This window comes from Loxodonta africana, chromosome 22 (genome assembly GCF_030014295.1).
Source record: "Loxodonta africana isolate mLoxAfr1 chromosome 22, mLoxAfr1.hap2, whole genome shotgun sequence".
Classification (NCBI taxonomy): domain Eukaryota; kingdom Metazoa; phylum Chordata; class Mammalia; order Proboscidea; family Elephantidae; genus Loxodonta; species Loxodonta africana.
The window spans coordinates 25,878,395-25,904,257 of NC_087363.1; the positions used below are offsets into that span (position 1 = coordinate 25,878,395).

Below are 25,863 nucleotides of genomic sequence, written 5' to 3' on the forward strand. Positions count from 1 at the left end.
GGTGTTAGGCTGCCGTGCCTTTGAGTATCACCTTGCTTTTGTGATTTGGCTGTGTAGTTGCTGTGTGATGACACATTGGTGTGGTTCTTTATAACTGGGTAAGCTTTCGTATTCATTATCTCATTTTGTCCTCACAACAGCCCCAAGGTAGGCAAAACAGGGATTGTCATTCCTGTTTTGAAAATGAAGGAACTCTAAAATTTAAAAAAGGCAAGTTATTGCCAGAAGACTTGAACTCAGGCCTTCTGGCTCAAAGTCCAGTTCTCTTTCTGTGATATCTCATTTGACTGCCTGATCATCAAGGGACTGAGGGAAAGCAGCTTCTCTTTATGCAACTGAAAGTGTGTTTCCAGCCATAGGACACTGAACTTTTCTGCCTCATGGCCTCTAGATTCTGAACTCCAGTGTTCATTCATTGATTAAAGGGGCTCATAGTCTCCTGGAGTGTAAGGCTGATGGCCACCCTGAGTGTCAAGAAAGGCTCTGAAACCAGGGGTAGGGCTTGGCCAGATGGACCAGAAAGGGACATAACTTCAGGCAGTATGTCTTAGTCATCTAGTGCTGCTATAACAGAAATACCACAAATGGCTGGCTTTAACAAAGAGAAGTTTATTCTCTCACAGTCTGGTAAGCTAGAAGTCTGAATTCAGAGCATCAGCTCCAGAGGAAGGCTTTCTCTGTCTGTCGGCTCTGGAGGAAGGTCCTTGTCATCAGTCTTCCCTTGGTCTGGGAGCATCTCAGCTCAGGAACCTCAGGTCCAAAGGACACGCTCTGGAGCTCCTGGCACTGCTTTCTTGGTGGTATGAGGTTCCCATGTCTCTTTGCTCACTTCTCTCTTTTGTATCTTGAAAGAGATGGGCTTAAGACACTACCCAATCTTGTAGACATCATCAGTATAACTGCCGTTAATCCATCTTAGTATATCATAGTGATAGGATTTACAACATATATGGAAATCACATCAGAAGATAAAATGGTAGAGAGTCATACAGTCATACAAGGGAATCATGACCTAGCCAAGTTGACAGATATTTTGGGGGTAGTAGAATATATGGGGGTATAAGAGCATTGTCGCTTCCAGGGAGTTGAGTCTCTCACAGGGTGTGTGAAGGTTTTGGAAGGCGAGGTTGGATGGTACTTGTGTTTTTTCATATAAGGCCTTCTTTATCTGTAGGTTACAGGGAACCATTGGAAGTTTTTAAGGAGGGGGGACAGTGAAGGTCCTCTGACTATATTTGGGGAATGGGTTAGAGGGAGAAGCTTTATGAAGGGATAAAATTTAGCTTTTCCTTGTCACTATGTGAAAGCATTGGTGTTTCAGCTCAGCCAACCAACAGCTATGTATTTAGTGCCTACCTTTCTTTTCCTTGTTCTTTGAATTTCTGAAGGCCCACAGCTCACTGAGTTTTGGGAATGTTTACCTTAGTACCAGGTAAATGCCCTGTTCAAGGCCCTCCCTGATGAGGTGGTTGTCACTGGCTCCCCTTTGTCCTTGGAGCTTAACACCACAAATACTTCCAGAGGTGAGGTTCTGTGTCTATGGTCTCTTGAGAGCCAGTGGGTAGTACAAACCCTACAGAAACTGCCCAGGAGGATTTTGAAAGCAGTGGGAGTAATTTCAGAGTACTGGAAAAGATCCCGCCCATGGTCATACTGTGCTTCCATCTGCCTCATGTGGCTGTGGTGTGGATCAAATGACGTATTATACTTAAAGAAACTAAGTAACCTTCAAGAACAAAGTGCCTGGGTGTCCTCCTAGTAGCTCTGGAACACCTGGTCTGCCGTCCCTCCAGGGGTGACAGGTGTTTTATGCCAAGGACACAAGATTCATTGGCTGAAACCTGGGGCTGCTGCGAGACTCAGCAGTGAAGTCCTGCTGCTTGTTCATTCCATCTGCTACTCTAACTCAGACTTGCACAGTCCATCGGAGCTCTTTCCCTCTCAGGGCTGAGCCAGGATCCTTTGCTTTTGTATTCCGCTGGAATACTAGTATTCTTTTGTCCAAACCAGCCAACCTGGGGGAGAAGAAGGGAAGGATGGCTGGTTCTACATCCTACCTTTTCTAATTATGTGCTCAGCACACCTCATTGCTCTCTCTGGAGTGGTGAGCAGCATGTTCTCTTTGCCCGGCCTGCAGATGTCCCAGTTCATTGTCCAGTGCCTGAACCCTTACCGGAAACCTGACTGCAAAGTGGGAAGAATTACCACAACTGAAGACTTCAAACACCTGGCTCGCAAGGTACTCTGCTGCCCTGTGCCCTGTAGTGTTCTGGGCTACCATGTACTTCCTTAGAAGTCCCCTTTCATCACAGAAAGTGTGGTTTTTCTTGCTAGGTGACAGAGCCTGGAGACCCAGGAAATGGGAGGGGAGGTGGGGGGAGCACCTTCTCATTCAAAAGCAGAAGTTCTCTAGGAAACTTCCAAAGCTGAGCATTCCCTTTCTGATAGCATCAGCACCAGCCTGTCCCCAACCTACCCCCTTATTCAAGTCCCCCCAACTTATTCCATTATTCAAGTCTCAGTCTTGGTGTGAAGGGCTCTGGGGCAGTAGGCTGAGTTACCACCCCAGTCCGCATCTCTCCCCCCGCCATGTCATTTCCACTCTGATTGGTGGCCATGGTCTCTCTTCCTATGCCCTGGACAGCTGACACATGGCGTTATGAATAAGGAGCTGAAGTACTGTAAGAACCCTGAGGACCTGGAGTGCAATGAGAATGTGAAACACAAAACCAAGGAGTACATCAAGAAGTACATGCAGAAATTTGGGGCTCTTTACAAACCCAAAGAGGACACTGAATTGGAGTGACTTCTGGGGCCAGGGTGGGAAGGCGGGTGATCACATAGGATAGACTCTGGGGAGAAATCCTGTGGGCTCTCTCTGCCCCACCCCACTGTCAGGGCTTGTGCTACTGATGACACATCACCCTGGGGAATTTCAAATCCTGCGGATTTCAACTGAAAGCCACAAAAATGAGCTCCATCTACAACAAGTGATCCCTAGTCGTGAGCTGCTGGGGCCGTGGTCAGAGGCCATCTGAAGCAAGGGTTTAGGGAAGACCCCTCCTTCCAAGACCCTGGCCCAGGCCTGACCCCCACTCTCAAACTTGGGTCTCTTCCTCGGCGGTGCTGTCAGCGCACAGACCCATGCGCGCCCCCACCCCACGACCCCTTACCCTGACGATCTGTATTATATTTTAATGTATATGTGAATATATTGAAAATAATTTGTTTGTTTTTTCCTGGTTTTTGTTTGGTTTTTTGTTTTGCTTTTAGCTTCTACGTGCTAGGATCAGAGGAAGACTTTGTAAGGATGGTTTACGTTCTCCTGCAAGGTTTAATTTGTTATCATGTAAATATTCCAAAGCAGGCTGCCTTGTGGTTTTGGCCAGCCATGTGCTATGTTGATAAGATTGATTTACTGCTTAAAAATCACTTTACTTTATCCAATTTTTACTGAACTTTTTATGTAAAAAATAAAATCAATTAAAGAACTTGCCATGTGTTTTCCCTAAAAGTTTATCAGCCACTCTATGAGTGTGGGTGAGTTGGGGAGGGGTTGGTGTACTCATGTGCAGGCATGTTTGTGTGTAGTTATATCACTTGGAGAGAGAATGTCCTAGGCTGGGTTCTCCAGAGAACCCAAACCAGTAAAGTGTGTAAATATATATATACAGAGAGAGATTTATATCAAGGAAATGTCTCACAGCAGTTGTAGAGGCTGGAGCATGCCAAGTTCATGGATCAGGGTGCAGGCTTCTCCTGATTCACATAGCCGCAGGGACTGGCGAACCCAAGATCAACAGGCGAGACCACAGGTAAGCTGCTAGCTCAGGTCCCAAGAACCAGAGAGGTCAGATGATCAGGAACCAGCTACAGGATCCAGAAAGAGCAAAAGCCCCCGGGCCTTACCAGAACGCCTGCTTATATTCAGATGCAGGCCACATGCCCAAGGAAACTCCCTTTCAACTAATTGGCTACTCACAGCAGATCCCATCATGGGGGTGATCACATATCAAATCTTAACAGGAAAGTGATCACAACATTATACAACTGCCAGAACACTGAGAATCATGCCCCAGCCAAGGTAACACACAATCTTAACTGTCACAGAGGGTGACCGTAGGTGTGTGACACCTAAACTTCAAGTCTAAGATTAATCCTTCAGATTGGAGTTTATCACGGGCCTTGTTCCCCACAAGTCCTACTGTGACTGAGGCAGACATTTATCAGTGGCTGACATTTGTGGGCATAGGATCTTGTGGCTGTGCTCAAGGGTGAGATCAACTTGCATGTGTATTGCAGAGTGAAGGGGAGCACCTTAAGGCCTCTTTGATCCCGGCTTCTTCACATTGGTGAACAAGTCAGCCAAGAGAAAGGTAAATGTGTCTTCCCCTTTATACTTCCTGGCTGGAGAGAGATGTTGAGCCTGCTCCTTTCAGAGGCTCCCCAAGCCCACTGGAATTCTCATTTGATGTTTGGGCTGCCTAGCCTCCCACCATGCCCCTGACACCGGAGCATGGATAGGAGAGGACTCCTATAAAGGGTTACAGTGCACAGTTTGTGACAAGAATGGCCAGTGTGGACAATTTGCTGGAGGCTGCAGGGCTCAGTGGAGCCCTACCGCTGCCCCCATGGACCAGTTGTCAGTGCAGTGAGAAGGGCCAAGGGCTTCAGGCCAGACGGGGACACCTGTTTGTAAAGAGTCTGATCCCACTCGTTGCTCACCAGGGTGATGTGCTAACTGCAGCAATGCCTTTGGAGAAGAGGCAAGCCCAAGCTGTGACCTACTAAAACTCTGCATGGTGGGACAGCAGTTAGAGCACTGCCTGCTTGCTGAACACTTAAAGCTCAGGACTGAGCGCATTTAATCCTCAAAACAACCGGAGGCACAGGAGTTGGCATTGTTCAGTGAGGAAACTAAGGCTCAGAGGGGTTCGGTAACTCATCCAACATCATAGTATGAACAGGATTGTTAAAAGACAAGACAATCCCTATTTTTTACATCAAGATCATTAGGCGTACTAAAAAATCCAAGGTATTTTTCCATGATACTGCAGTGTTCAAAACTTTAACGAAAGCATGTTGTTATATCAAACAGGTGGACCATAATTTACCCAACCCTCTGACATTTTCCAGCTGTGTCTTTTGCAGAGAATGTGTCAATGAATATGCTTGGAGCAGAGCATTTCTATTTTAGATGGATTTGCAGCGGAGGGGTGTGGACATACGCACTGCCACTCACAACCAAGTCAAACTCATGCTTTTGACCTCAGGCTCCAGCTCTCGGATTCTCCAAGGAAATTTCGACAGGTCATTAAAAGGTGGTGTCTTAACGTTGGGTTCTCCAGAGAAGCAAAACCAGTGAGGCATATATATGTGTAGAGAGAGATTTATCTCAAGGAAATGGCTCACGTAGTTGTAGAGGCTAGCAAGTCCCAAGTCCGTGGGTCAGGTATCAGGCTGGAGGCTTCTCCTGACTCATTTAGCTGCAGGGATCTGATGAACCCAAGATTGGCAGGTCAGAAAGCAGACTGCTGGCTCAGGCTGCAGCGGCTGATAAATCCAAAATCAGCAGGTAAGACTGCAGGCTGCTGGCTCACAGGCTGAGGAGGCCAACAAATCCCAAGATCAGCAGGCAGTACAGCAGGCTGCTGGTTCCAAGAACCGAGGGAAGACGATAAGCCAGATGCAGGATCTAGAGTGAGCAAAAGCCAGCAAGCTTTGCCAGAATGTCCGTATATATTGGATGCAGGCCACACCCCCCCAAGGAAACTCCCCTTACAACTGATTGGCTGCATCATGGAGCTGATTATATTATATCACAAAATGGAAGATAACTATAATTACATAACTGCCAAACTACTGAGAATCATGGCCCAGCCAAGTTGACACACACCTGTAATGATCACAGTCCACCCCTTGTCAACTTGGCACCTGTACATACCTCTTTAAACCATACACAGTCTCTAAATAAAGACAATTACAAAGTCATATATGAGCCTAACATGATAACAACTAACATGCATACAACTGAAAAGACACGAGCCCTGCTTATGTCTTTTTTATAACCAAAGAAAACAAAAATATTTGAGCACATGTACAAGGAAGAAATACTCATAACAATTGTCCTCATTTCTGCAACTAGTCACGTGTTTGCAACTGGTCATGTGGCCTTAACTGGTATTTAGAACTACCTTCTTGCACCACTCGTTCATATTCTCTTTGCCGTCAGCAAGCACCTCTGCCGGCCATGGTTCTTTGCCTATTGGGGTGACCCAAACCTTCATTCTTGAAGGGTCTGGGCCATTAGTAGTCATGATGGAATTTGGTTGCCATAGTTGTCCGTTGACTTTAATCACAGAGCATGGTAGTACTAAGATACATCCTAAGGGATCTCTTGTATTCCAGATATACTCTTCTTTACCTCCATTATGTATTATTAATCTGATTTCCCCTTGGTAATCAGGATCAGTCACACCAGCCAATACAATAATTCCCTTTGCCTGTTGATCCAGAGGCATAAGGAGCCCAAAGTGGTCGGATGGCATTCTTAACTTCAGTTCAGTAGAATCAGTGTTATGTCTCCTGGTGGGAGCATTCCTTCCTTTGGAACTAAGACCTCTAGACCCACAGATTATAGGGTCACAGGAATAGGAAGCAAAAATTTTGCAAGTGGGTCACTAGGGATGATAGTGAATGACGCCACTCCCATTACCAGTTGTATTAGTTACCTAGTGCTCCTATAACAGAAATACCACAAGTGGATGGCTTTAACAAACAGAAGTTTATTCTCTCACAGTCCAGGAGGCTAGAAATCTGAATTCAGGGTGCCAACTCCAGGGGAACACTTCCTCTGTCAACTCTTGTGATGTATCAGTCTTCCCTTGGTCTGGGAACATCCTACACAGGAACCTCAGGTCCAAAGGATGCACTCTGCTCCCAGTGCTGCTTTCTTGGTGGTCTGAGGTCCCCAACTGTCTGCTTGCTTCCCTTTTATCTCTTAAGAGATAAAAGGTGGTGCAGGCCACACCCCAGGGATGTGACCTGGTAAGGGTGTCAATCCCACCCTAATCCTCTCTAACATAAAATTACAATCACAAAATGGAGGACAGCCACAGAATACTGGGAATCATGGCCTAACCAAGTCGATACACACATTTTTGAGGGGACATAATTCAATCCATGACCCCACCCCTTGATTGCTGAATCCATGAATTCTGGCTATGGGAGAAACACCACCATATATTGGATGTTAGTTTAGAGCATATACAGCCTCTTGGAGAATATCATCTCAACCCTGCAAGGTATTGCCACCTAGCTGGTGCTGTGATTGTGTCTCTAGAAGGCCATTCCATCTATCAATCCAACTGCTTCAGGATGATGGGGAACCAGTGAATTCTATGAGCACTTCATTTGCTGTGAAGTGAGTCCCCTGATCCGAGGTTATACTGCATGGGATACCATGATAGTGGATAAGGCATTCTGTAAGTCCACAGATGGTAGTTTTGGCGGAAGCAGTGTGTGCAGGGAAGGCAAATCCATATCCAGAGTAAGCGTCTATTCCAGTCAGAACAAACTGCTGCCCTTTCCATGATGGAAGCAGTCCAATGTAATCAACCTGCCACCAGGTTACTGGCTGATCACCTCGAGGAATAGTGTCATATTGACTGAGTATTGCTCTCTGATGCTAGCAGATTTGGCACTCAGCAGTGGCTATAGTCATGTCGGCCTTGGTGAGTGAAGTCCATGTTGCTGAGCTCATGCATAGCCACCATCCCTGCTTTGTTCATGAGCCCATTGGGCAATGATGGGAGTGGCTGGGGAAAGAGGATGACTGGTTTCCACAGAACACATCATCCTAACCACTGGATTGTTAAAATCCTCCTCTGCTGAGGTCATCCTTTGGTGAGCATTCACATGAGACACAAATTAACTTCACTTCTTTGGCCCATTCAGAGAGATCTATCCACATACCTCTTCTCCATATCTTGTCACCAATTTCCAATAATGTTCCTTCCAAGTCCCTGACCATCTAGCCAAACCATTGGCCACAGCTCATGATTCAGTATACAGTTGCACATCTGGCCATTTCTCATTCCAAGCAAAGTGAACAACCAGGTCCACTGCTCAAAGTTCTGCCCATTGAGAGGATTTCCCTTCACCACTGTCCTTCAGGGAGATCCCAAAAAGGGATTGTAGTGCTGCGCTGTCCACTTTTGAGTAGTGCCTGCATATCACACAGAACCACCTGTGAACCAGGTATGAGTTTTCTCTTTCTTGGTCAACTGATCATAAGGAACTCTCCATGAGGCCACAGGTACAGACTGGGATAGGGCAAGTAATGTGACAGGAGTGGAGTCCATGGGCATTTGGGCCACTTCCTCATGCAACTCACTTGCCTTCAAATCCTGCTTGGGCCTGATCTGGTCTATACCACTTCCATTTAATGATATAACGCTGCTGTGCACGTCGGACTTTATGGCTCTGTGGGTCAGACAACACTAAATTCATGATGGGCACCTTAGGCTGCATGGTGACTTGGTGGCCCATGGTTATGCGTTCAGTCTCTACTAAGGCCCAGTAACAAGCCAGATCTCTTTCTCAAAAGGATAGTGACAAACTTTTAGATCCTTTCCTAACCTCTCAAGCTGAAACACTGAATGAAAGAATCTGTGCTTAGTGGGCCCATATCAATAAATTCAGACTGATCGGACTTTATGTTCCTTACATCATTATTCTATACCCTTAATAGCCATTCCCACACATATTCCCCAGGTTTCTGTTTGTACGTATTAGAAAAGCCAAAGAGTTCTTTTGGAATATACTATACCTCCTCCTGGTCACACTTTATACTTCACCTTTTTGGGGCTCACTAGGACTTAAGTCTATATAGGTCTAGAAGCAAAAATGGGTGGTGGGGATGTGTTTTGAGACATTCAGCAATGTCTTATAAGGCAGCAATGCCCGAGGCAATGACTCGGATGCCTCCCCAGGTGGCATCTCAGACAAAGGCTCTTCAGACACAACTGGGTTCATCTCATCAGATGGGGTGGAGGGGCTAATGGTTGCATTGGCAGGAGCAATTCAATGGAATTTAGGGGCTCAGTGTCTCCAGCTTCCTTATTATCTGCCCATATGTCCCCATCCCAAGTTTCAGGATCCCATTTCTTCATAATCAAAGTCCTCACTTTAACTTCAGACACCACTCAAGGTTGGGAATTCAGTTGGCATTGTAATTCACCCACTCTTACAATAAGACTATGGGTTTGATTTTCAGCAACATCAGCTCTATTACTAGAAGAAATAAGGCTTCCTGTCATGGCACAAATGGCAGCTTTGAGGTCATCTATGGAGCACTTGAGCTGTGACTCTGAAACCCTGAGCTCATCTCTTCTTTCACCATTTTGTCTAGCTAAAGCAGGACCAACCACCAGCTTCCCTATACTTCTCATTCTGACAAAGTTGTAGAAAAGTATCAAACACGTGATCACCCAGAGCCTTGCCTCTCACCAATATTTGATCTATGTATGGGTGGCAATATTTTGCATATTTCTATTGCTACCTCACATCATGGATTAGCAGTGCCCTCTTTACTACTGGAAGTAGAGTCATCAACATCTTTAAGGCCAACCAGACTTGAGAACCAGTATAGGATACTCATCCTTAAAATTTTGTTTCTGTAAAACCATTCTTGGTACCAAATGTCTTAGGCAGCGTTCTCTAAAAAAAAAAAAACCCATTGCCATCGAGTTGCTTTCAACTCACAGTGACCCTATAGGACAGAGTAGAACTGCCCCATAGAGTTTCCAAGGAGCGCCTGGTGGATTCAAACTGCTGACTTTTTGGTTAATAGATGCCACCAGGGTTTCCTGGATTCTCTAGAGAAGTAAAATCAGTGAAGTGTATAGATAGATTGGATAGAGATAAAGATTTATCTCAAGGAAATAGCTCACACTGTTGCAGAGACTGGCAATTCCCATGTTGTGGGTCAGGCATCAGACTCCTGACTCATGCAGCTGCAGGGGCTGACAAACCCAAGATCGGCAGGTCAGATGGCAGGCTGCTGGCTTATGGGCTGTGGAGGCTGACAAATCCAAGATCGGCAGGTAAGACAGCAGGCTACTGGTTCACAGGCTGCGGATGCTGATGAGTCCCAAGATCGGCAGGCAATACAGCAGGCTGCTGGCTCAAGTCCCAAGAATTGGGGGTCAGATGATGATGAGCCAGATGCAGTATCCAGAGCAAGCAAAAGCCAGCGAGCTTTGCCAGAACATCCATATATATTGGATGCAGGCCACACCCATAAGGAAACTCCCTTTAAAACTAATTGGCTGATCATACCAGACCACATCATGGATCACATTATATCACAAAATGGAGGATAACTACATCATTACATAACTGCCAAACCACTGAGAATCATGGCCCAGCCAAGTTGACACATAACCTTAACCATCATAGGTGGTGACAAGGGAGCTATCAATGCAGAACATTTTTGAAAAAAGAATTCTCATTTACCTCCCTGTTGAGTTTTTTCAAAATCTTTTCCTTTCCCCACACCAATTGAACACGCTTAGGTTCAAATCCCCTTAGGAGTGATAAGGGGTGCCAGTTAATCTTGAATCTGTTCCCAGCACTTGATGCAAGATTTCAGGAGTTCACATTCATTGCTGGTCCAATCCACAACAGCCTGGCAGCCACCATTCTTGCTTTCCCTCCTGATAATCAGGATTATTGATTGCCCAAGGGTCATCTCAGGGTGAAGGTGGTTATTCCCACCTTCATTCAAAGGAAGATTTATAGGGTTAAGCAACTCTGGTGAACTGGTTCTGAGAATAGCAGCAGCAGCATCCTGTGATGACTTTGGTGCTCAGAGAACAGCCAGTTTGCACCTCAGTTCAGCAAGGGGACAGGATCTACCCTGAACACCACAGTGACCACTGGACTACATCTAGATCCCCCAGGTCTTGAGGATGTTTGAGTGGCTGTTCTTCTTGAAGCCTCTGGCTCTGGTGGATGCCAGGGGCTCCACAGATATTATTCCTTTGTGGGCAGGGCTTATTGGTCTAGTACCCGCCTCAAAAGGCCAAGTAGCCAATCTGCCTGGGTCCTGCCTTCAGGGTGGGCATATGCATGGGGTGCAGGTGGTTTGGCTGCAGTTGCCCTGTCCTGAACTGCTTCTTGGGTATGTGGGATGGCCTGCCTGTCGGCCCTTGGCTTGTGTGGAGTCCACATAAGCAGTTGTGAAGCACGTTTTGAACTCCCTCTCCAGCGTCTGGAGTGTGGATCTCGTAAGGAGAGCCCTTTCTTCCTTTTTCTCTTCCACAGGCCCTTGGTATCTAGCTTCCCAGGACCAGCCTACCTCTAGGACTCCTCAGTGCCAATCTGGGAGTCTTAGGGGGAGGGGAAGCTACTGAACATGCCATTGTATTGTCTCCAGCTAAGGAAGCTCAAGTTCAGAAAGGTGAAATAGCTTCCCAACTTGATTCCAACAATGAATGACAGATCCAAAGCCCAAGTCATGGGAGTACACTGCCTGCCATCCTAGGTGCTGCTCACAGACAGTGCCACTCAGCTGTAGCCCCTCCCACACCCTAGGATCCCCTGCACTTTTCTGAGCCTCTGCCTCATACCCCCCAACTATCTCGCATGCCCAAGGAGCCAGATGGAGCCAGCACCAAAGTCCAAAGTTTCCTTTAATATGGGATACAAAAGTAGAAAAAACAGCTGAGGCTAAGTAAGGAGAGGTGGGGTGGCGATGAGGAGGGTAGGACCATCCCTCACTTCCCACTCTCGCCAATCCTGGTCCTTGTCCTAGAGGAGGATAGGACAAGGGAAAGTGAGTGGCGACCAGATCTTTTGTGTCTTCCCAGAGCAGAGCAGGCTGAGGCCAATACCAGAAAGCCCATGAAGGGAGTGCATATAGGGAGATGGGAGAGGTAGGGAGCACCAGAACAGGTTCCCTGAAAGGCCAGGCTGTAGAGGCATGGCTCACACCACAGAGCAGCCTTCAGCCAGAGGACTCAGGATCCGGGCCACATCTTCACGGTCCATGGCAGCCAGGGCATCCTCTAGTGCTCTGAGGGTGGCTCCATTGCCTTCCTGGATGGCCCAGTCCCTCAGCAGGGTGTAGGCTGGAGCCTGGCCCTGGGCCAGGGTCTCTACAGCCTCAGCCCGGTAGCCCAGGTGCCCTGCCAGGCCCTGCCAGCCCTTATCAGGTTCACCCGCTGCCTCCAGGAGCCGCTCCACTTCCTCCTGCTGCTGTCGAGGGAGATGAAGGTAAAGTCGGCTGCCAAGCTCAGGATTTGGTCCTGGGGTGGGAGACAGGAGGGGCACATGAGGGTCAGACAAGGGCCTGGGTAGCTGGGCAGGGCTGGGTCAGAAGGACTATACTGGGGAAGGGGACTCACCCTGGCTGGGGGTGCAAGGTTCCAGGCCTTTGGGAGGGTCCAGGAAGACACTGCTATCCCCACACATCTGGACCCTGTCAAGGCCCCCCAGCTCTGCAGTCCGAGCCTTGGCTAGCTGCTGTCTTTGCTTATGTGAGCGCCAGCTGTAGGGAACAGGGATACCTGCCAGCCTGCTCCCACCTTCACTAAGATAGACGGAACTGGCTGGGAGCCCAGACAGGGAGGGGGGTGCCACAGGGCGGTACCCACACCACCTACCACTTGAAGGCCACGTAGGCCAGCAGACCCAGGACCACAGCAGCCAGGAGGGCACAGTAGACTGGAATGATGCTGCCTGAGGCCCCTGGAGGCTCAGGGGGGAATGGGGAGGAGGTATTGGGGGTCAGGGCTCCCCCTGCCCCTACCCACACCCCTTCCCTGTCCCTGTCCTGCCCCATCAGGGTCTTCTCTGTGGAGGAAAAGGACAGATACTGTCAGGGGCAAAAAACTGAGTCTAGGATTCCTGGGCCACCTCACCTAGGCCTTGCTGCCTAAAAGGTTTGAAAACATACTTACTGTGTAGAGTCAAATGGTCATACCACAGGAATAGCAGCTGACTGTGTCTCCACCCTCATTTCCCACAGCCTCCCCTTGCTTGCCACTCTGGACACCTAGCGCTTCCCAGGTGTGCCCAGTTCTCCCATGCTTCCAAGTTTCTCTCGCTGTTTCCTCCACTTTCTCCATCCAGTAAATGGACAGGAATCCCCTTCTCTGGGAAGCCTTCCTTGATCTCCCGGATCTCTCCCTTTCCTGGCTCCAACTGTACCTATTATCTTGTCCAAAAAAAAAAAAAAAATTACGATTCCTTTTATGATCTAGGGTCCCTGGGTGGTGCAAACAGTTTGTGTTCAACTACTAACCTAAAGGCTGACAGTTCAAACCCACTCAGTGGCACTGCAGAAGAAAGGCCTGGCAATCTGCTTCCATAAAGACTACAGCCAAGAAAACCCTAGACAGCAGTTCTACTCCGGAACACATGGGGTTGCCATGAGTCAGAATTGACAGCAACGGGTTTGCTTTTTGGTACCATCACCCTAAACTGTGTGTCCTATCTCCCCTGCCAGGTCTGGGCTCTGAGAGTCTATTGATTCATGTTCGTCCCTATGGGGATCTATGTGCACAGAAGACTTTGTAAATTTTTGCAAAATAAAACTGAACTGGAAAAGAAAGAAACGCTGCTGCTTTTGCCTGAGAAGCACTTTTCCTCCCCATCTAGTGCACATAGGGCACAGGAAATGGAGGCTCTAGAGCCTGTGACTGGACTTATGTGTGACCCACCCATCTGGGGTACCTTCCAGCCTGCCCAGTGCCCAAGATCGGGATTGAGAGGTGCTTTTTTTTTTACCCACATGGGCCATGCCCTCCCTGAGGCTGGAGTTGTGAAGCCTGGCTCTGCTGCCTGGCAGGGCCCTCTGGGGCTGCATCTCTAGAAGGGGTTGGAATGCCACAGCCAGCACCCAGGCAAGGGAGCTGGGAGGCTTCTTTTGAGTCCAGATGACCAGGGGGAAAAGTCTCAGGCCTGACATCAGAAGTCCCTTGGGTAGTTTGCCTCTTCCCTGCTCCCCTGCCCTCTCCTCCCCCACTCCACCATTCCATCCTGATGCACTCTGGGGATCATGCTCCTCCCCCTGCCTATTCAGATCAGTTTCCTCCTTTGTCAGATGGGGTGAGGGTGTCAGGTCCCAGACAGAGCTGACCCCAGCTGGCCAAAGCCAGAGGGGCCAGCATGCAGCCCAGGATGGAGGGGGGTAGGTTAGAAACCACTCTGTCTCAAAGACCTTGGGAACACCTGGTCTGAGTCCAAGGATGGCAGAAGAGGACCAGGGAGACATGTCCTCTGGTCCCCACCTCAGCCAGAGCCCGGCCAGAGAGATGGGCAAAGACTTACTGGCCAATGGAAGGCCCACTCCTAGACTTCTCAGCATGCGCCCAGGACCCCAACACCTTAAGGCCCCGAGGCAGGACTTCCCAGAGTGACACTGCTCTCACTCCTGCCTCCAAGGTCAGCGTCCAGCCCTCGCCTCTGCTCAGAGGCTGGCAGGGAGGGTTCAGGAAGGGCAGAGGGGATGTGGGCCCAGAGGGCCCCTAGTGCTGTCTCATCCAGGAATTCCAAGAGAACCTGAAGGCTAGAAACATGAAGGATAGGGTCGTTAATCCTGCTGGGACCCACTGAGGCCTGGGGAAGAGAGGCCCCAGGTTTGGGTGCAGGGGAATCTGCATAGAGAAGGGGTGGAGAAGACAACCTAAGGCCTTGCAACTCTCCAACATCCACCACTTCACAAACACAGCTGGGTGCACCTCAGGGACTCCAATCTCACTTCGGTGCGGGCCTTGTGCCCATGTGTGTGGTTAAGTTCAAGCCAGCACTGTGGCCAAGTGAGTCTGGGCTGTGGTGGCCCCTGCCACGTGTGAGGTGTGTACATTTGTGTGACCTCCCACACGAGGGGCTCTTCCGGGGTCCTGGTTGGTGGGCGAGCTTGTGACCAGAGCGCACAGCAGCAGACAGGCTGAGGTTCTCTCGATCCCACCACGAACTGCAGGATTGGGGTCTTCCCTCATCCCCAGACCCACAAAATATGCATACGCGATGCAACCCCACACGTCCACACTACCCTGCCATCCCACCCACATCCCAACGGACGCGGGCCCCACGAAGCAAAACACCTACGGGACCGCAAGTCTTGAGGTGGGGACAGAGTCAGCCCTTGGCTCCCTCCGCCCAGCAAGACCCAGAGCTCCGTTCCCTAACGCTTCCTAACCTGCTGTGGCCGCCCCTCCGCAAGTCCCGGGATCCGCTCAGCCAGGCGGTGCTGGGGCCTCTGAGCCCGCTTGGCTCCCCTTGGGCGGGTAAGACAGTGCGGGAACCCTCGGAAGGCCAAGTTCTGTTCCGCCCCAGACGCGAGCGGCGGCGCGGGGCGGGACTAGGGGTTGGACGGAGAAGGGGCAGAGAAGCTGAGGGGGCGGGACGGGCGCCCCGGACGGAGCTAGACCGACCGAGGTGGGGAGAAGGCCCGCCCGGGCCTTCTCCGCCTGCTTTCCCCACACCCCACCCCACCTCGCCCACCCCGCGAGGCCGAGCGGGAGGGCGGCCCACACCCCGCCCCGGGCGGCCCTGCCCACGCCTCGCGCGTCCGTGGACACAGCCCCGGCCAGGGTGGCGGGAGCGCATGAATGGTGTGCAGCGCCGGCCTGGTGAAGAACCGAGGGGGTGAAGAAACCTCGCACCGGGGAGAGGTGACGGGAAGCGGACCCGAGGGGCAGCGGCGGTGCGGCTGAGTAAACTGAGGCCCCAAGTCAGTGGAGGCCACGGGAAGGAGGCCAGTAGACCCAGGAGTGGGTAAGAGGCTAGAGGAACGTGAGCCAGGCTGGACCGAGAGTCAGCGACCCTGACGTAGTGACAAAGGAGACAGAGCAGCTACAAAACTAGGCTAGGTTTATTGCCGAGAACGGAAGAGCAGGGGCCGCCTTTAGGGATTTAAGGCCACGACCCGGCCCCTGTGCTCTGCCAGGACTTGGGGTTCAGGAGCCGGGGATCCCCACCCCAGACTGTGCAAAAGTGCAGCTGCGGCCAGAGAGGCCAGACGGGACTCAAGACGGCCCCTCTGCCGGCGAGGGGCGGGACTTCTTGGAGTGACACCGACCCCACCAATCCCTGAGCTGGGTGTGAGGGTAGGGCCCCGCCCACCGCCGGAGCGCGGACCCTCCGCCGCGAGGTTGCCTCCTCTTCTGCGTTCCCGCCGGCTTCTGGGCGGGGCCTCCCGGGGCGGGACCCGCTGGGGGCGGGGCGTGAGCAGCTGGGCGGGGCAGACCCTCAGTGCGCCTCACCCGGGTTGTACTCGGTCTCCCCGGACGATACCTGGGAGATGCGCCGCGAGGGCCGCCACAGCTTGCGCGCGAACTGGCCGCTGCGCACCTAGTGGGTGTAGGATGGGTGGTGTTAACCGGGGCCACCCCTCCCCGCCCTGTCCGAGGCCCACCCTGCCCCTATCCTCACCTCAGAGGGCTGTCCTGCGCCCACCACGATAAGCTTGCCGTCCTCTAGGCCCACGAGAATGTGGCTACGCTCCTTGGTCACGGCCACGCTGCGGATAGGCACCTTCATGGGCAGGGGAGGGGCAGCTGGGAGCAGTCTGGAGGAGCGGCAGATACACAGGAACTCACGGCCGTATAAGGGGCCTGGACCTCCAGCAGACTATGTTTCCCCATATGCCTGAGGAGGGGCCCCCCATCTCCCTCCTCATTTTAAGTATGGCTAAATTTAAATCCTTATCCAGAAGGGGATCTCCCATAGCTGTGTGGCTAAGGGAGGCCCAGGGCAACATCACCCCACTGGGGGATTAGGGGACAGGCTACAGGTCTTGAAGACTGCCCATGGTCATAGAAAGTGTGTGGGTCAATGAGGGGCACCCCCTAGTAGCCTCTGCCAATGACCACCACCCTGAGGGGCCATGAACCCATAAATGGCGGGGCTCACTTGTGAAGGTGGAGGATGTGCAAAGCGCATTGGGCTGTGCCCAGCAGAACAAAATCCTCAGTCACCACCAGGGCTGTGGGCTGCTCTGCCAGGGGCAGTGAAGCCCGCAGCCTCCCATTCACTGAGTACAGGTGCAAGGAGTAGGAGACCTGAAGGAAGCAGGAGGTGTCAGAAAAGACAGAATCCCTACCGCCCCTCTGCCTTGGCTGGGCACCACATCCCCATACCTGGGCCCCTGGACGCTCCTGTGTTGAGCTCTGTACCACAATCTGGCCCTCAGATCCCAGCGCCAGGTGGGACACAGGTCCAGGCAGTGTGGCCCCTGGGGGCTGCAGTGCTGCCACAAACTGGCCACGGCGTACGGTGTGGATGATCACAGTTCCATCCTAGAGGAAGGCAGCTTAGGATGCTGGGCAGGGCCTCTGGGCTCCAGGGGCAGTACCCGGCAAACCGCCCTCCCCAGGGCACAGGCATAAACGCACCTCGGATCCAGACACAGCCATGTCGAGTTCAGTGCTGATGGCCACACAACTCACTGCAGCCTCGTGCCCATATAAGACCTGCACCGGCTTTGGCGCCAGCCCTACCGACAGACCGCCCTGTGGGGAGCCGGGGATGGCTCAGGACTGGGGGTATCCCACCACCCTGGCCCCTGGATGAGGAGGCTGAGGCTCAGGAGACTGAAGGCCCTGCCCAAGGCCAGTGAGGTGGCGGGTTTTGGCGCTCCAGCCTTGCTCACAGTAGTGGAGGGAAAGGGAAGATGGGGGCAGGACTGGAGGCCCACTGAGGGGCAGATGGGCTACAGATCTGGGCTGTGGGGACTGGCATGGGCTGCCCACCAGGCACACCTGCTGCAGGAGCCGCCACACCATGCATGTGGCGTCCCGGGAGCCTGAGATGAGGTAGATGCCACAAGTGTCCAGTGCAAGGCAGGTTACTACATCTGCGTGGGGAGGGACAGGCAGACAGAGCAGTCACGCCCTCCCTGGCCACCTTCAGAGCCCCACCTGCATGCCTCATCCTCACCCGCTCCAAGGCTGTTCATACCAAGGTGGCGGCTCAGCTGGTTCAACAGCTTGCCACGGGGTAGTGCAGTCACTCGCAGGCTGCCATCCCAGTGGCCACCACTGAACAACAGCTTTCCGTCGGGGGCCACTGCCAGTACTTGCCCACTCACAGCGTTGCCTGGCACCCATGGGCCACTCAGAAGTCGCTGCATCCTGACCAGTGATGAGGATGGTAGGTGAGGCCAGGCCACGTAGGAGAGACCCAAACTCTCAGGGATCTTGCCCAGACCTCTCCCCAGCAGCCAGCCTATGCTTTGATTGGGTGGAGAAATGACCCCCACCACAGCCCCATGTCCTACTTGGGGTTGCCTATGGTGGGATCTTTGCTGAAGCTGAAGTAGTTTCTTATGTTTCGGTCATAGGGCAACCAGCTGTGGGTGCCCAGCAGCCCATTGGCGCTCACGGTCACCTGTAGGCGGGAGGGGGGAGTGGTGGGTTTCAGGTAGTCAGAGATGGAGCTAAGGTGGGGCCCCACCCAGTGCACTTACCAACAGGTCTGGGGAGCCCTGGGTGATGAAGGAGTGGGGTTGCCGGTGGGGGACCACAGCCAACACCAGGGGCACACGGTCACTGACAACCTGCAGGGTACAGTGCAGGGCTGGCTCTACCAAGTGGCCAGCAGGGGTCCTCGCTGCACTGTCTGCTCCCTGGGGCACCACCCCTTCCTCTGTTTTCTACTCCCAGGGGCCACAGGCTAGGCATCATAGAGGCAGACTTCCCCCCTTAGAAACTGGCCTGAGACGAGTGGGCCTTCAGGATGGTATCTCAGACAGTGAGATAGCAGCCAGGAGAAGGAAGATCTTTTCCGAGTCTCAAGCTTGGTCCTGTTCCTCCCACCCCATTACTCCATGTTCCCCCAGCCTGCTGGCATGGGGAGAAAAAAAAACAACTGCTGTGAAGTCAATTCTGACTCATGGCGACCTCATGTGTGTCAGAGTGGAATTACACTCTATAGGGTTTTCAGTGGCTGATATTTTGGGGCTAGATCATCAAGCTTTTCTTCCAAGGTGCCTCTGGGTGGACTCTAACCTCCAACCTTTCTGTTAACAGCCAAGTGCACTGTTCTTTTTGTTAGGTGCCATCCAGTCGGTACCAACTCACAGTGACCCTACGTACAATAGACCGGAACACGGCACCATCCTCACAGTCCTCTTCACTTTGAGCAAGCAAGGTTGTGTCATCTGCATATCGCAGGTTGTTAATGACCCTTCCTCCAATCCTGATGCCGCATTCTTCCTCATAGAGTTCAGTTCCTTAGATTATTTGCTCAGCATACAGATTGAATAAGTATGGTAAAAGGATGCAACCCAGACACATAGCTTTCCTGATTTTAAACCACGCAGTATCCTTTTAGGTGTTCAAACGACTGCCTCTTGGTCTAAGTACAGGTTCCTCATGAACACATTAAGTGTTCTGGAATTCCCATTTTTTGCAATGTTATCCATAATTTGTTGTGATCCACAGTCAAATGCCTTTGCATAGTCAATAAAATACAGGTAGACGTCCCTCTGGTATTCTCTGCTTTCAGCTAAGATGCATCTGGCACCAGCAGTGATATCCCTTGTTCCACTTCCTTTTCTGAACCTGGCTTGAATTTCTGGCAGTTCTTTGTCGATGTACTGCTGCAACCATTTTTGAATTATCTTCAGCAAAATTTTACTTGCACGTGACATTAATGATATTGTTCAATAATTTCCACATTCTGTTGGATCACCTTTCTTTGGAATGGGCACAAATATGGATCTGTCCCAGTTGGTTGGCCAGGTAGCTGTCTTCCAAATTTCTTGGCATAGACGAGTGAGCGCTTTCAGCATTGCATCATTTGTTGAAACATCTCATTTGGTATTCTGTCAATTCCTGGAGTCTTGTTTTTTCCCAATGTCGTCAGTATAACTTGGACTTCTTCCTTCCATACCATCGATTCTTCATCATATGCTACTTCCCAAAACAGCTGAATGTCAAACAATCTTTTTGGTACAGTGACTCCGTATATTTCTTCCATCTTCTTTTGATGCTTCCTGCATCGTTCAAAATTTTGCGCAGAGAATCCTTCAATATTGCAACTCGAGACTTGAATTTTTTCCTCAGTTCTTTCAGCTTGAGAAACACCAAGTGTGTTCTTCCCTTTTGGTTTTCTATCTCCAGGTCTTTGCACATTTCATTATAATACTTTACTTTGTCTTTTTGAGCTGCCCTTTGAAATCTTCTGTTCAGCTCTTTTACTTCATCATTTCTTTAGTTTGCCTTAGCTACTCTAGGTTGAAGAGCGAGTTTCAGTCTCTTCTGACATCCATTTTGGTCTTTTCTTTTTTTCCTGTCTTTTTCATGACCTTTTGCTTACTTCATGTATAATGTGCATGACGTCATCCCACAACTGGTCTGGTCTTTGATCATTAGTGTTCAATGCATCCAATCTATTCTTGAGATGGTCTCTAAATTCTGGTGGAATATACTCAAGGTCGTACTTTGGCTCTCATGGACTTGTTTTAATTTTATTTAGCTTCAACTTGAACTTGCATCCAAGCAATTGATGGTCTGTTCCACAGTCAGCCCCTGGCCATGTTCTGACTGATGATATTATACTTCTCCATCGTCTCTTCCCACGGATGTAGTCGATTTGATTCCTGTGTATTCCATCTGGCAAGGTCCACATGTATAGTCACTGTTTATGTTGTTGAAAAAAGTATTTGCAATGAATAAGTTGTTGGTCTTACAAAGTTCTATCATGTGATCTCTGGCGTTGTTTCTATCACCAAGGCCATATTTCCCAACCATGACCCTTTTTCTTTGTTTCCAACTTTCACATTCCAATCATCAGTAATTATAAATGCTTTTTTGTGCGTGTGTGCTTTAGGTAAAAGTTTACAGCTCAAGTTCGTTTCTCGTACAAAAATTTATACACACATTGTTATGCGACCCTAGTTGCTATCCCTATAACGTGACAGCACACTCCTCCTTTCCACCCCAGGTTTCCCATGTCCATTCAACCAACTCCTATCCCTTTCTGCCTTCTCATCTCACCTCCAGACAGGAGCTGCCCATTTAGTCTCCTGTATCTACTTGAACTAAGAATCGCACTCTTCACGAATATCATTTTATATCTTATAGTCCAGTCTAATCTTTGTCTGAAGAGTTGGCTTCAGGAATAGTTTTAGTTCTGGGTTAACAGAGAGTCTGGGGGCCATGTCTTCTGGGGTTCCTCCGGTCTCAGTCAGACCGTTAAGTCTGGTCTGGAATTTGAATTCTGCATTCCACTTTTCTCCTGCTCAGTCAGGGGCTCTGTTGTGCTCCCTGTCAGGGCAGTCATTGGTGGTAGCCAGGCACCAGCTAGTTCTTCTATTCTCACGGTGCTGGAGTCTCTGGTTTAGGTGGCCCTTTCTGTCTCTCGGGCTAATATTTTCCTTGTGTCTTCGGTGTTCTTCGTTCTCGTTTCTCCAGTGGATTGGGAGCAATCGATGCATCTTAGAGGGCTGGACACTAGCTTTTAAGATCCTAGATGCCACTCACCAAAGTGGGATGCAGAACATTTCCTTAATAAACTGTTATGCCAATTGACCTAGATGTCTCCTGAAACCATGGTCCCCAGCTCTGCCCCTCGAAGTGTTTGGTTGTGTTCAGGAAACTTCTTAGCTTTTGGTTTAGTCCAGTTGTGCTGACTTCCCCTGTAATGTGTGTGGTCGTTCCCTTCACCTAATTCTTGTCTACTATCTAGTTAGTGAATTCCCCTCTCCCTCCCTCCCCACCCTCGTAACCATCAAAGAAAGTTTTCTTCTGTGTTTAAACCTTTTCTTGAGTTCTTGTAATAGTGAGTCTCATAAAATATTTGTCCTTTTGAGACTGGCTGATTTCACTCAGCATAATGCCTTCCAGATTCATCCATATTATGAGATGGTTTGTGGAGTCATTATTGTTTTCTATCATTGTGTAGTATTCTATTGTGTGGCTATACCATAATTTGTTTATCCATTTGTCTGTTGATGTGCACCTAGGTTGTTTCCATCTTTTTGCTATTGTGAACAGTGCTGTAATCAACATGGGTGTGGATATACCTATCAATGCATCTTGACTGCATGTGAGATCAATTTCAGACTGCAGAAAGTTAAAAAAATCTTTAATTTCTTCATCTTTGGCATTAGTGGTTGGTGTGTAAATTTGTATAATAGTTGTATTAGTTGGTCTTCCTTGTAGGCATATGGATATTATCCTATCACTAACAATGTTGTACTTCAAGATAGATCTTGAAATGTTCTTTTTGACAATGAATGCAACACTGTTCCTCTTCAATATGTCATTTCTGGTATAGTAAACCATATGATTGTCTGATTCAAAATTGCCAATACTAGTCCATTTCAGCTCACTAATGCCTAGGATTTCAATATTTATGTGTTCCTTTTAATTTTTGACAGCTTCCAATTTTTTTTGTTTTATTTCCAATTTTCCTAGATTTACACTTCATACATTTCCTATTCTTATTATTAATAGATGTTTGCAGCTGTTTCTTCTCATTTTGAGTCCTGGCACCTCAGCAAGTGAAGGTCCCAAAAGCTTGACTCCATCTACATCATTAAGGTCAATTCTACTTTGAGGAGGCAGCTCTTCCCCAGTTGTTTTTGAGTGCCTTCCAACCTGAGGGGCTCATTTTCGGCACTATACCAGACAGTGTTCCGCTGCTATTTCTAAGGTTTTCACTGGCCAGTTTTTTTAGAAGTACATCGCCAGGTCCTTCTTCCTAGTCTGTCTTAGTCTGGAAGCTCCCCTGAAACCTGTCCACTATGGGTGACCTTGCTGGTAGCATCCAGCATTATAGTGACACGCAAGCCACCACAGTACGAAAAACTGACAGACAAGTGGTGGTTGACTACGTTAGAAGAGCCTAAAAACCAGTAAGGATGGGGGCAACATTCTGGGGTGCAGGCAGGAAGGTGAGGTAGGGTGTCCCAGGCTACATCTCTCCCTCCTATTCTTCCAAAGGCTTTCAGAAGATGGTTAGGTGGGTCAACACCTTGTCATGGCCCTCAGGAACAGGGTACCCCCTCCCACACTCCTTTCACATTCAGTTTTTTTCCCAAGATACCTTAAAACCAGTGACTTTGATTTAGACTTCTCAGCTGCCCCAAGGTGGAAACTGAGGCCCTGCCTTCCTCTCACCTCTGCAAAGAAGGCCTTGAGCTGGTCCAGGTGCTGAAAGATGCTAGGGGAATTAGTGTCCAGACGTTCAAGGCGGTAGGCTGCTTCCTCAGCTGAGAGCCGGGCTGGATGTGGCTCCTGTGGGTGAGTACCCAGTCAGCATCCCAGCATGGGCATCCCTGACACATGGGCATTCTCCAACCAGGCCTTACCTTCAGCAGCTGACAAGGGGTCTGCCCAAAGTTGCTGATAATACCCTCCAGAGCCTTCCGTTCCCGCTCATCCGCCACGTGGTCCAGGTCCACAGCTCCTGGGCAGGTAGGCAGAGCAGTCAGGCTTCCATCTTGCTGTTTGCTCTCACCCCTCCACACCTGTCCTCAGCCTCTGCTGCGTCCAGGGCACCACCCACCCTCGTAGGTGCAGTAATAGAAGACATTGAGGGCCTCCTCGGCTGCAGGCCCCCGCTGTTTGTAGCCAAAGATGAGGTCAATCCACTCGTGCAGGTGGGCAGACACATACTCCGACTCCTGGGGTTAGGGAGGGGGCAGTCAGTCCAGGGACAGCTGACCTGTACCCTGACCCCTCGCTACTGGCTGCCCACCGCTCTGTGGTCACCTCCTCACCAGAGCCCGGCGGTGCTGCTGGATGAAGTCCTCGGGAGAGCTGGCCCACGGCGGCAGCACCACATCACCCACCTTCTCGTTGCTCAGCTGGAGGCAGCCCAGGTCAAAGCCTAGCACAGGGGCCAGGTCAGCTGTACCCCTGCGCCATCCTCGCCCGATTCCTGACCACCCCACCCTGTGTCCTCCATCCCCCTGCCCCCTACTGTCGCTGCCGGCACCTCGCTCCTACCATTCTGGTTCTCCAGGAAGTCAGGGAAGTAGAAGAACTCTGGGATGAGCTCCTTCACATCGGCAGGGCTCTCCAGGCGGGTCTGCCAGGCAGCTGCCACCGAGTGGAACTGCCGGTCAGAGCAGTCAAAGCTGGGGAGGGGCACAGGGGCCAGGGTGAGGTGGGAGAACAAGGACAGGGAGGGAGCGGTATAGCTGGGAAAAAGGAGCCAGAGGTGGGCCCAGGATGTCTGGAGACCTGCCTGCCCCCCGATTGGCCCATCACCCCTTGCTCTCTGCCCCCTGTCCCCCCCCCGCTGCCCTGCCGTACCGGCCACTCTGCAGCTGGACGTGCAGGGAAGTGAAGGGCTCAGTGCGGATGAGGTAGTGCATCACGCCTGCTGCGTTGGAGTAGTGGGTCCCATAGTGGAACTTGTCAATGGTGCCCGCTGGGTCCTCAAAGCTCTCGTACCTGGGGCCACAGGTTGGGGGTGGAGGAAGTCAGCAGAAGCTCGCCCCTCTCCCATCCCCCACCCTCCTGAGCCCGGCCCTGCCCACGAGCTCACTTCTCCCTCACAAGCTGGGCATGCTTGGGGTTCACCACACCGATGGGCTTGGACAGGTCCCGGAAGACAGCCGGGTTGTTGAGGTCCAGGGCTGGGGACACGTAATCCTGCAGGACCCAGGGGAACTGGCCGCCCACCCAGGCAGGGGCTGCATGAAGGCCCTGTCAGCCTACCTGCCCACCCTGCTTTGCCCTCACCCTCAGGGAGACCAGCACAGAGGCCACAGATGGGGGAGCACCAGTTGAGCGGCCACAGGGGAGCAAAATGGACTGTCTTGGGACAGGATTCCTTTGGGGAGAACAGAGGCCTGGAGGGGTGGGAAAAAAGGGCAGGGAGGGTCTGGGGGGCCAGGGAACAGAGGCCAAGTCTCAATCAGCACTGCACACCCAATCCAGGACCAAGCTTATGCCATGGCCCACTGGCAGGTACCTACACCTGGGTGAACCAAGGGCTGACAGACCACAGAAACAGGGTGGAGGTATGTGGATGGGGCCCTCACCACAGGGTACTGAGACAGGTCATTGTAGGTCCGCCCCGCAATGGTGTTGAGTTGCATCAAGTACTCGAAGTTGGATATCTCACGCTGCACCCATTTCTGGGGGGCAGGGGCAGGCAAGAGGTGAGCCAGTTGGGCTGTCCAGCATTCCCCCTCCTCAGGGTCCTGAACTCACAGCCCCCTACCACCTAACACCTAGGCTGTCACCTGGGTAAGGCCTGAGGCACGCAGCATCTCCTGCGGTGAGCGGCTGCCTAGGTAGCCTTGGGTGGGGGGCCGTAGACGCAGGAGGCATGAGTACACTTGATTCCGTACCTGGGTGTGGGGTAGGGTGGGATGGGGCAGGGTTGGGGCTGAGCTGCAGTTGGGCAGGCTCAGGGACTGGTAAGGGGATGAGGCTGGGGTCCCACCCACCTTGCGAGGGAAGTTGAGGAAGTAATTGGCCTGATCGATGAAGAAGAGTTCAAGTGCCGAGCGGCGCAGGTTGAAACGCCGCAAGTGTACCTCCCGTAGCTGGGCCAGCGGGCGCCGGAAGTCATGACCGATACCTACGGAGACGAGTGGTGGGTTTGGGAGTCACTTGTCCCAGAACCCTGCCATCCTCCCATCTCGCTTTACCAGGCCGCACCCTCCTCAGTTTCCACACGCTCAGAGCTGCCATCGTAGAAGTACACATGCTGTGTGGTCACCTCCAGCAGCCCTGGGACCACAGCCACCACCGTGACCAGCTGGCACTCGGCTGACAGCACCAGCTTCTCTCGCTGCTCATCCAGTTCCGCGGCCTCCATCCTAGGGACCAGCACCCACTTCATGCTCTGGGCTATGGGACCCCCACCCAGCACACCCAAGAGCTA

The 25,863-nt window shown here is 51.1% G+C and overlaps 3 protein-coding genes across 19 annotated transcripts in view; 1 reads left to right on the plus strand and 2 right to left on the minus strand.

Annotated features, from left to right (window-relative positions):
• Nucleotides 1-3,496, plus strand: part of SETD2 (SET domain containing 2, histone lysine methyltransferase) — a 134,440-nt gene extending 130,944 nt beyond the window's left edge. For all 5 annotated transcript variants that reach the window (XM_064274637.1, XM_064274634.1, XM_064274638.1 and 2 more), the window contains 2 exons: nucleotides 2,138-2,239; nucleotides 2,645-3,496. In XM_064274637.1, the coding sequence (XP_064130707.1) occupies nucleotides 2,138-2,239; nucleotides 2,645-2,806 (264 nt within the window). In that variant the 3' untranslated portion in view covers nucleotides 2,807-3,496. The remainder of the gene's footprint in view (nucleotides 1-2,137; nucleotides 2,240-2,644) is intronic.
• A 4,259-nt stretch (nucleotides 3,497-7,755) lies between these two features.
• LOC100655638 (death domain-containing membrane protein NRADD-like) lies at nucleotides 7,756-15,483 on the minus strand. Of its 2 annotated transcripts, XM_010589858.3 has the most exons (4): nucleotides 15,209-15,483; nucleotides 12,669-12,858; nucleotides 12,411-12,553; nucleotides 7,756-12,311 (listed from the first exon to the last, which is right to left on the minus strand). In XM_010589858.3, the coding sequence occupies exons 2-4, from the start codon at nucleotides 12,845-12,847 to the stop codon at nucleotides 11,992-11,994; spliced, it is 642 nt and encodes a 213-aa protein (XP_010588160.1). In that variant the 5' UTR covers nucleotides 12,848-12,858; nucleotides 15,209-15,483; the 3' UTR covers nucleotides 7,756-11,991. The 2 variants fall into 2 exon arrangements, with proteins under 2 accessions (XP_010588160.1, XP_064130710.1); XM_064274640.1 differs by having other exon boundaries at nucleotides 12,669-15,483.
• A 136-nt stretch (nucleotides 15,484-15,619) lies between these two features.
• Nucleotides 15,620-25,863, minus strand: part of NBEAL2 (neurobeachin like 2) — a 34,394-nt gene continuing 24,150 nt past the window's right edge. For 6 of the 12 annotated variants that reach the window (XM_064274642.1, XM_064274647.1, XM_064274648.1 and 3 more), the window contains 19 exons: nucleotides 25,638-25,798; nucleotides 25,217-25,557; nucleotides 25,013-25,108; nucleotides 24,514-24,638; nucleotides 24,279-24,419; nucleotides 23,970-24,100; nucleotides 23,741-23,850; nucleotides 23,527-23,644; nucleotides 23,330-23,427; nucleotides 23,139-23,255; nucleotides 18,479-18,568; nucleotides 18,290-18,399; nucleotides 17,971-18,143; nucleotides 17,772-17,866; nucleotides 17,406-17,522; nucleotides 17,151-17,309; nucleotides 16,924-17,072; nucleotides 16,444-16,579; nucleotides 15,622-16,362 (listed from right to left, as the gene is read on the minus strand). In XM_064274642.1, the coding sequence (XP_064130712.1) occupies nucleotides 16,261-16,362; nucleotides 16,444-16,579; nucleotides 16,924-17,072; nucleotides 17,151-17,309; nucleotides 17,406-17,522; nucleotides 17,772-17,866; nucleotides 17,971-18,143; nucleotides 18,290-18,399; nucleotides 18,479-18,568; nucleotides 23,139-23,255; nucleotides 23,330-23,427; nucleotides 23,527-23,644; nucleotides 23,741-23,850; nucleotides 23,970-24,100; nucleotides 24,279-24,419; nucleotides 24,514-24,638; nucleotides 25,013-25,108; nucleotides 25,217-25,557; nucleotides 25,638-25,798 (2,569 nt within the window). In that variant the 3' untranslated portion in view covers nucleotides 15,622-16,260. Of the gene's footprint in view, nucleotides 16,363-16,443; nucleotides 16,580-16,923; nucleotides 17,073-17,150; nucleotides 17,310-17,405; nucleotides 17,523-17,771; nucleotides 17,867-17,970; nucleotides 18,144-18,289; nucleotides 18,400-18,478; nucleotides 18,569-19,818; nucleotides 20,653-23,138; nucleotides 23,256-23,329; nucleotides 23,428-23,526; nucleotides 23,645-23,732; nucleotides 23,851-23,969; nucleotides 24,101-24,278; nucleotides 24,420-24,513; nucleotides 24,639-25,012; nucleotides 25,109-25,216; nucleotides 25,558-25,637; nucleotides 25,799-25,863 lie in introns of those variants that run through there. The other 6 variants (XM_064274643.1, XM_064274645.1, XM_064274646.1 and 3 more) reach the window with 6 other exon arrangements.

Coding starts and splice junctions, on each gene's coding strand:
- LOC100655638 (XM_010589858.3), bottom strand. CDS start 12,847: ATGGGGCAGGACAGGGACAGGGAAGGGGTGTGGGTAGGGGCAGGGGGA. Junction 12,554..12,668: donor GCCTACGTGGCCTTCAAGTG/GTAGGTGGTGTG, acceptor TGTTCCCTACAG/CTGGCGCTCACATAAGCAAA. Junction 12,312..12,410: donor ACCTTGCACCCCCAGCCAGG/GTGAGTCCCCTT, acceptor CTCCCACCCCAG/GACCAAATCCTGAGCTTGGC.